Source organism: Montipora capricornis, chromosome 11 (assembly GCF_036669925.1).
Source record: "Montipora capricornis isolate CH-2021 chromosome 11, ASM3666992v2, whole genome shotgun sequence".
NCBI lineage: Eukaryota > Metazoa > Cnidaria > Anthozoa > Scleractinia > Acroporidae > Montipora > Montipora capricornis.
This window is the reverse complement of record NC_090893.1, coordinates 37,770,313-37,780,312: the sequence shown is the minus strand read 5'-3', so window position 1 is coordinate 37,780,312 and position 10,000 is coordinate 37,770,313. Positions and strand designations below refer to the sequence as shown.

General features: G+C 37.6%; 1 protein-coding gene across 1 annotated transcript in view; it reads right to left on the bottom strand.

Annotated features, from left to right (window-relative positions):
* Positions 1–10,000, bottom strand: part of LOC138023911 (protein HGV2-like) — a 21,966-nt gene that overhangs the window by 10,975 nt on the left and 991 nt on the right. Inside the window, exons 3-6 of the mRNA XM_068870997.1 lie at positions 8,176–8,256; positions 7,084–7,121; positions 4,664–4,717; positions 3,098–3,184 (exon numbers count right to left, since the gene is read on the bottom strand). Of these exons, the coding sequence (XP_068727098.1) occupies positions 3,098–3,184; positions 4,664–4,717; positions 7,084–7,121; positions 8,176–8,256 (260 nt within the window). The remainder of the gene's footprint in view (positions 1–3,097; positions 3,185–4,663; positions 4,718–7,083; positions 7,122–8,175; positions 8,257–10,000) is intronic.

Here is a 10,000-nt window from a genome sequence, read left to right as displayed (position 1 = left end):
TTTGTCATGTGATTCCCTAAGGGCATTGCATGTGTTTTTGCCTTTTGTAAAAGAATATTTAGATGGCAGCCATTTTGGAAAAAGGTGTATTATACACCTTCTTCATTCAAAGGTGTATTATACACCTTTTTCCAAAATGGCCGCCATTTACATATTCTTTTGTTTTTATTCAAATTAACCCTTGATGCCTCGTTCTTAAGCTTAAAATTCAAAAGAATATTTTGCCTGGCACGATTTGAATAAAAACAAAAGAATATCTAAATGGCGGCCATTTTGGAAAATGGTGTATGGCCAGTTTACACAGTACGATTTGTCGGCTAGATTTATTGGCCTGACGGCGTCGGAGTGCAAATCTTGGGTGTATCTTTTGACAGCCGATGAACAACCGATTCATGGAAATGAAAATTGGTCAGATTCAAAAATGTGTTGCAGTGCAACAGATTTTTTGAGGTCGGGCCGAAACTCAGAGAGAAACCACCATGTCAAATAAAGCCCGGGGTATACGAGTGGGTAATGAACACTTTTTTCAGGTTTAAGACTGATCGTGTTCTTATTTGAGGGGTGCTAAGTGAGAAATCAGCCTGAAAGTGTTCTTAAAATTGGTTTCTGAAATACTTGAAATTATATATTACTAGAGGTCTAATTAACATACAATGCTGTTTTGTGATACAAGTAGATTATATTTTTATAGTTTGTAATGGTCCTGAACACCATATATAGTACTTTGATATAAGTTACTGTACTTTATTGTTTCCTAATCCTAATACCCTTTCCCTTTGTATTAAGAACATGTTTTACTTTTCAGCCTGAATTTGTTCTAATTTATATGGTGCTTTACATGTATTGGCCAAATTTCAGCCTGATGTTCTTCATCCACTTGCTCTTATATGCGGGTGTTAACTGTACTGAAAAAAATGAAAGCGTTCAAAATAGGGGATACTAAAAGGACCAACAGGGAGATCTTTGAAGGAAAAATTACACGGTACGATTTATCGGCCCGACAAAACCGGCCGACAAATCGTACCGTGTAAACTGGCCTTAACATTTGGAGCACTTCGACCACGAGAAAAATTTGACAGGTATATCTATCGCTAAATGAATAATTATTTGTTGAGGAAGTAAGAAATTATTTATTTTGTGAAAAAATACAGTAGCAAGAGAAACAGAATGTTATCTAATTGTTTTTGTTCATGGATCTCGGAGGTGGCTTTCACTGTGTGAGTCAGAACCTGTGAACATTTTTATTTCATTTTGACAGGTCAATTGTGTATTGACCAATCACAATCAAGTTCAGCGAACCACAAACTAATTACCGTTGCTGCTTGCCTGCTTCCCATGACCCACACGTGATGGAGATCGATATACAGAAACAGATTCGCACAAACGGCCGGAAAACTCTTTTTCCCTTCCCGTTTGTTGGCAATAATGCCATCTAACCTGAACACATTGTTTCCTTGTTTGAAGAAAGAAGTAGCACAGAAAAAAGATCGATCGTTGATAATTAATTTTACATGAAGAATTGTGAGAACATATCATGACTAGTTCAAAGCCTTGTTACTTCCCCTTTAATGTAAACTGTTTTTTTTTTTTCTGTCAGTCTCTCCATTCTGTATATTCATTCAGTCTAGAATGACAAGAAATTGCCTTTTGTTCCCTTGTCATTCCAGTCCATGCTAATCAGCTTCATTCTGGTGTTCTTCTGGTTTATTCTGCCTTATTCTGGTGTCATTCCGCCTCGTTCCGGTATATTCGGGTACCTTGCATTCTTGTTCATTATGTCTTATTCCGGTGTCATTCGGCATTATTCCATAGCAGAAACCCATAAGGGTTGAAACGTGTAACGGCCCTTTGTGTGCTGGGAAACAAGCTTCTGATTATTCAATTTGCTAAGTACCATATTTGGAACAATAAGAGAGAAACCTTCAAGCAATCAGTTCCCAAGAACACCGTTACGCAATACCACCAAATGTTCTCACGCGAAATTAATTGGAGCGAGGGGTTTCCAAATATGGCACTTAGCACTGAATATTCGGAAGCTGTGAACGCGCGTTACACGTTTCATCCCTAATGGGTTAATGTGTCCATAGTCATTCCGCCTTGTTCCGGCATATTCCGGTTTATTCTGGTATATTCCGGTCTGTCCTTGTGTTTAGTAACGCTCCATTACTTCCAGAACAAATAATTGTTCATTTAGCGAAGGACATGCCTGTCAAATTTTTCTCATGACCGAAGTGCTCCAAATGTTAGAAAAGGCAAAAACACATGCAATTCCCTTAGGGAATCATGTGACACAACAAAAGCTGACTGAAAAAAACCGAAAATCGGTCGGTGACACCAAATTTGGGAATTTTGAGGCGCATTCTGCTATATTTGGGTGTCATTCAACCTCATTTCGGTGTCGTTCCGGTACCATTCGTGTTCATTTCATTTCATTCCGGTGTTATTCCGCCTCATTCTGGCATATTTCGGTTTATTTCGGTATATTCCATTCTGTTCCCTTCCTGTGTTTAGTAACGCCCAAGACTTAAATTGTGACCCATCATTTATCCCCACCTGAAACTGATTTGAAATCTGCCAGTGCTGGCTTGGCTTCACTTCATCTTAACTCTCAAAAATGAAAATTTACTGTTACGGTAACAGTTCCTAACCAGCATACCCTAACATAAGAATATCACAGAAAAAAGACTCATTGTTTAATAATTATTGTTGGTATGAGTTCAGGCCCACACTGGGACTATCATTCCTCTTTATAGTACACTGTTCTTTATGAAAACACAAGTTAACTAAAAACAACTTAAATGTTCTCTTTATTTACTCAAGTTTTCTCTTGAAGGTCTCACAACATAGCATTGCTTTAATACTTTTAGTGTACCATGCAGAGGCCAGACAACCAAATGGTTATTGAAAATGTGTATGGGATCTTTAAAGGCCCATTTTCACCCAAAAGACATTGTGAGGTTGTGTTGTTGTTTTGAATTGTAGCGGTAAACCCAACCCTAAGCCAGACCTAATCATGCACCACCCCTGCCTCCCACCTCCAGAATGGTCATGCCAAACTGAGTCAACCAGTCAGCAATTTAACCTCCCCATACCTTACCTTCCTCTTTTTCTGCCATAGCATCGTGAACATCATCCCTGATTTTCTCTTTTGCAGAAGGACTCATTTCTCTGATCTTTGGGCCAACTAAAACATGTAAATAATATTACTCCCAAAAAGACTTTGGATGAGATTAACATTAAGGAAATTTGCCCGGGAGCATGGAAAACAAAGATCAAACAACACACCATTTCTAATCCACTGACACTGAAATGATTCACTGCCCTTAGTAAAGAAAGGAACAGAAATAAAACAAATTATGTCTTCGGCCATTTTTTGTTCGCTCTCATTTTTTTTCTGAGGGTCTTTGCAGATATTGGTCTTTGTTTTGCATATGTTGACTTGGGTGCATGGAAAACAAAGACACTTTAGAAATTCACCTGAAATGACTCACCATTCATTGTATACTACCAGCAAACAACAGAGGTTGTGTATTTTTGCCATTTACTGTATGTCATGGTTTATTTTGTTGGGGGGGGGGGGGAGGGGAATTGCCTCTGTATTCCAGGTCTTCCTTTTCCACGGGTCACCTCGCAGCTCTTACAAGGTCTCACCTGATTGGAGACCACCCTTGAGGTTTAACAAAAGAACAAATAACAGAAACAATGGACCCTAGGCCTAAAACAAAAAGGCCATTGTTTCTGTTACCATAGGCCTAAAAAAAAAGGGCCCTTGTTTCTGTTATTTGTTCTTTTATTAGACCTCAAGGGTGGTCTCCAATCAGGTGAGACCTTGTAGGAGCTGCGAGGCTACCGTTTGCCACACCCCCAAACTCGCCCCTTTGCTTTTATTTTGGTATTGAATTTTAAAAATAAGAAAAATAATAAACTGACAAGTCCTTTGACAAGTGAATTTTAACTACAAGGATAATCTATTTGTTTTCAGATATACTGGACGGAAGAATTATGAAAATGGTTGAATATGAAGTCTTCAGAGGGCCTGACATGCACTCAGAGCACAACAGGCAAGAAAATGTGGTATTGTCATTGTCTGCCTATCCATTCATATATAGCACCAAGGGCAATCAATGAAAGTGGCACACTCAAGTATGAAGCTTGTGCCGTAACGTTTTGACCATAACTCTACCAACTGACTTTGCACTGGGACAACTATGCCTTATGGTTTTGAATTGTATCATGGTGCCCAAAATGAGGGATTTTAAAACATGCTGTCTTTGTATGGTTAAGAGAAAATAATAATTCATTGCTAACTGCATTTTACAAAATAAAAACATTCAACAACTTTTCAAGAAGTGGTAATGCAAAAAGGAGCAAATTTAACAAACATTTAACAACTTCGCAATATGTGCCAAGATCAAGTCTGCTCCCAATTGTCTAATGTAAATTCAAAATTTTAGGGAAATTGTGTACAAAATTGTAAACCCAAATAAAGTGAAGAAAGAAATTTCGGTGATACAAGAACAATAGTTTTCAGTGAAAATTTGCTGAATACCATACATTTTTCACCAAATTTAGTTGAAATCTACTTATTGGTTCTATGAAATAATTCATCTCACGTTTCTCTTCCTTAGTAGGATATATATGTTTGATGGCTCTGTACACTGACCTGCCTCCATTTTCTCCTCGTCTTCATCACTGCTTTCATCACTTTTTGGTTCAACTACACATCGACATTCAGAAGCACATATTCAAGGAAAGAGGATAACATAATAACTTCATGTAAATAAGACAATGAAATTGACACATTTATGTCCAAGATCATCTATATCCTAGACAATCCAAGTAGACCCATCTTGGCTGATACATGTACGGGTCCTGTCACTGGAAGTCAGGTTTCACAAAACAAAAGTAATAAACCCTCCTCGTTCTTTAAACAAATATGCTCTTTGCTTGGCCGACTGAAAAGGAAATCTGAGTCTGGCAGCAATTTACCGGTATTGATCATAATGTAAGACCAGACGGACAGTCTAACCATTTGAGTTACATGAACCCTTAATGAACTTGGTATTTTATCTGGATTCAAAGTCAATCTGTCTTTCTAGCAGTCAGGCTTGACAATGAGAAATAATTTGATCCAGCCATTGATGTGGGGATAGTGCATTGTACTTCATAAGAAAGATAATGCACTGACTGCTCAGCAGTGGGAAACTACACAACAGGAGAAAACCAGAAGAAATAATCTTGTACAAGCTATAGTAATTCTGATTGAAAGTACATGGAATGCTTTATTGCAAACTTCAAATTGGAGTATACAGTAATTCCTGTTTGAAGTATATTTTAAAAATATGAGGGTCAAGTCATTTCCACATGCAGGTGCTCATAGCACAGGAGCTAACCTCCCTGTTCAGGGCTCAAAGTTTATTTTTGGCTTTGGGAGCACTTGTGCTACCAGGTGTAAATTTCTAGGCACACTGCCAAAATTTTAGGCGCACAGCTAAAAATTTTAGGAGCACAGCTTAAAATACTGGTGGCACCAAAAAATCAGAAAACTTCAGACCTTGTGTAAGTAATCATTTATTTGCATTATCTTTTATTTTGAACGATCCCTGTGTTTGTTTCGACTTTCAGGCTCTTACTGTACATTGGAGATAACAATGATACTGTTACGTGTTTTTTAAATTAACCTTCTCAATTTCACATAGTATTACACTTCATGGTACATTCAAGACAACAGAAAAATCTGCATTCCGAGTTCCTTTTGAACTTAACATTAACACTGTCAGTTTACTGATCACAAGTTTCATTTAATTTTGATTTGCAAAAGTAATACACTTTTGGTTTAAAGCTGATACAGACTTACACGTAGAACCACGTCGTTAATACAACAACGCAATCATTCAAAATCCGGTGAGTCCCATGAATCAGCAACTGAAATTAATTCATCTGGCCATCTTCTGTAAGCAAAGTTAGGACACCTTGATTTCTGACCACTGCTAAACCACTTGACAACTGCTGGTGTTGGGTCAAAAGCTTCTAATTCTGGTCTTTCCATACTGATGCGGATTAGGTCTTCTGTTGTCGACACGTGGAGGCTGCTTCTTAAATCAGACGTGTCAGCGGAGTCTTCGCAAAACCGAAAGGGGCTGGGATGGAATGTAGACATTGAGCTACGAGTGACGCTACGAGTTCGGAGAAACCACAGGGGAAAACGACAAATACGACACACGCTGATGCAAGGAAAACGATGTAACTTTATTCTTTGGATCCTGATTGTGTCATACCTACATGTACGATTGAATTTATTATTTCAAGCTTCCGTTTCGTGTCTGACTAGTTGAAGTACATAAGGATGGTCAGGCAAGAAAGCAGAGTTGAGTGGCAATGAGCTCAGTCGCACTAAACTCCAGGATTTTTACGCACGCAGGTGTGACCACACATGATTTTTTAATCGCACAATTAAAAATCTAGTCGCATGTGTGACCAGCTGGTCGCAAACTTTGAGCCCTGTTGTTGAGTGCCCTTACCATAATTATTTACTTGCATAAGCGCCAACCCTGAACAAGCCCCGCCCTCAAATATACGCCGCATTTGGGACAAAAAAGGAAATTAGCACCGTCCCCGAATAAGCACCACGGTCCCAATGCCGTACTTATTAGAGGAGTTTCACCAAAATTAATTTTAAAAAAAACACTAAAAGGTAACTCTAACACAGCATGGGAAATTTATTTGCATCAAAACAGATGTTCTTCAGTTGGACTGCTTGTCCATTAAGTAAAACGCCATCAGAGTGAAAAAGTAACATTCGAAAGACGTTTCTGTTTATCTCTGTACAGATAGAAAATGAACTGTTAAAATAAAAGGAAATATTTATGTGTGGTGTCCAATTTTTAAATAGGTGCAAAAAAATTAAATAAGTGCCGTGGCGCTTATTCAAGTGAAATCTCAGTGCATCTAATCATGGGCATTTTCTGGACTGGTCGACTGAAGAACAGAAGGTTTCATGACAAAAAAAATCCCTTTAGGGCAATAAAGCAACTATACTGAGAGAATCAAAAAATATATCTAAAAAACACTTCAAGAACATACCATCTTTTAGTGCATTTCCTAGGACACCATTTTCAGCCCTGTCAGACAGTAGGTCAAGTTTTAGATTCTTGATTAGCTTTACATTACTTTGAGTCATGTTTTAAACTAACCGAGGGTAAGGGCCGTATTGGGGTATATTGGCTCAAGGTCGTGGCAGTATAGACTGAGAGCAACAAGGTCCATACAAAAACGTTCCAGGGCCAATATTCCCCAGTACAGGCCCCAAGCAAGTGTGGTTAGTAAGTTACTTATTATATAGCATTTTGTTTGAGTGATACGACGCTTCTCTGTTTGGTGAATGCTTGTAATCTTCCGTCTCCCATCAGCGAACTTTGAACGGTAACCTTTCATATGTGAAACCAAACTCCGCTTGCGATAATTGTACTGTTGTGATGAAAAATTCTCAGGAGAGAAAAAAAACACAGAAACAGACCATTTCCATGGTAATTTTATGGTCAGGGGCTGGTTGCTTGAAGCCTGGTTAGCGGTACCTGTTGGTTAAGAGGTATCAAACACCTACAGGATTCCATGGTATTTAATGTTGGTTAGCACTAACCATGCTTTGAACAACCAGGCCAGTAATGTAAAATCCTAACCAAAAACCAGCCAATTAGAGTACTCCATTTAGCCTGAGAATTGCTTTCCATTTAATGATTTCAGTTATATTGATATACAGTGTAACTGAGCTTGATCGGGCAGAACAAAGCATGCAGTTTCTTTTTGGTGTTACTTTGCAGTGGTTCCATTCATTGTTTTCCCATGGAAAACATTCATTTAGGATATGCTTTGTGGTTCGGAGAGTTTATCTAGCTCTGTGATTTCTCCACCATTATATATTGACCATATTCTACTGACTTGTTTAAATTGTATTTGGTGTGATATAATAGACAACAACACACAGTAAATTTGCACACAAGAAAATCTGTTCATGGCATTTTCTTGGTTTCCTGTTCTAAAAATTATTTCTTGTTTATCTCTCTTTGTGAATTGGTAATTAAGTTTTATTTTGTTTTGCACTGTGTTTTTGACTACTTAATTCACTCTTGCAGCTCAGTCACATCAACTATATAACTTCAAATAACAGTACAGTACCTTGCCAGTTCTAATAATGCCTTTCCATAAAAAAGATAAGCTTCACCACATTCATCAGATCCTGATCCATGTTTGCCATCTCTGGACAAAAAAAAAGAAACATGAATGAAAGAAGAGTATGAAAAAAGAGTTTGTTTGAAGTGCATATTATAGATGAAATAGAGAAGCGATTGTTACAACTATCTGGACAATTTAAGCAATTTTCTCTTGAAGACACCTGAAAATTGAAGACAAATGTATTTTCAGGTGAATATATGAGACTTAACAAATTGAAAGTGGTTCAGCGTTGTCTGTACTCTTATCGACAATGATATTTGTCATCACAATGGTCAAAATGTTGTGTACTCACTTGGCTGTGCCTCGTGAGTCCACAACAAATCTTATAACAATATTCAACACCAAAGAAAGTGTTTATTTCCCAGTGTGACCAAAATCATGACACAAAGAAAGAGCAAGCATTGTTTATAACTTTCTCGCAATATCATTGGTTTATTTCCCAAAATGGGCGTTCCTGATTGGATATTACATTGTGTGACAAATTCATGCGAGCATGCTGCATACAGCGTTGTGTACTCTTATATCGACGATGGCAAATTAGCTAATTAGATTGCGAGATTACAAGCAATTGTAGTAAAAAATAATATTGTCTTAAATTGTCCAGATAAGTGCAAGGATCGCTTTTCTTTTTCGTCTATAACCTGCACTTTAAACATACATTTATTTTGTTCATTGAGTCCTTCATGGAAACACATGAGCACAAAAAATTGACATCAGCTTCCTACTGAGTGGCTTCATAGCTTGGTTGGCAGAGCTCAACAAAAATGAGTCAAGCACAATTTCGGAACAAACTAACCTAACTTCGCCTGTTCAATAGCAGAAGGGGATGAAATCAAGCATCTAAATCAACGATCTTTACATATTGTGAACTTAAGAATTACACTTTATCAATTGAAGTCTTAAAATATATGATTTAAATGAAATTGTGCTCACAACATCAGAACACCGCCTTCATTAACAACAATTCAATTAGATTTGATAGCTCTTATCAACAGACCCATATAATCTGGTCCAGCTGTTACAGGATGAATTGCTATCCAGTAATGATGATGATGATGATGATGATGACGATGATTATTATTATTGAGGGTATCCTAGTGCTGAAATAACTTGATTGGATAGCACAACATGTTGATTTACGCAATGGATAGCACAGTATCTACCTTACAACAAAAGAAGCCTAGGTTTTGGACAAAAACAAATTTCAATTGCATGCCCATACCTCAGGGGCCATGGAGTGTGTTTGAAAGCAGGGGGAGGGGGGGTTAAGTTTTAGTATGGATCACAGTAGTATGAAGAGAGGGAAGAAACGTTTGGTGAAATAACACCACAGGAAAAAAGTCAGGGGCTGCCTCTTCCTCTCCACAGCCCCTGTACGTGTTGTGGTACCACTGCGCATGCAACCAGAGTTTCGCATCAAATTTTGTCCTTTGGTGCTTTAATTCTGTTCTTTTTTTTCTTGTGAATCACCAGAGGACGCTTAACAATAACGTTGCAAAATCTTTTACATTGAAAAAAGTGTATTAAGGATGAAAAGAGGGAAATATTGCAACGAGAGAAACACCATCTGAAAACTCATCATTTTCTAATACAATCTACCCACAGAGAAGTCATGTTTCAGCAGTTTGAATTGAAAAAGAATTGTTGTATAATTTGTATAGGAAATCAAATGATTTTGAGTGCAATTTGGAATAAATAAGCACAAGTAAATTTTTTCAAAGCTGCACAAAATAATCTGTAGTCTTTGGAAAAAATTTACAAGTGCTTG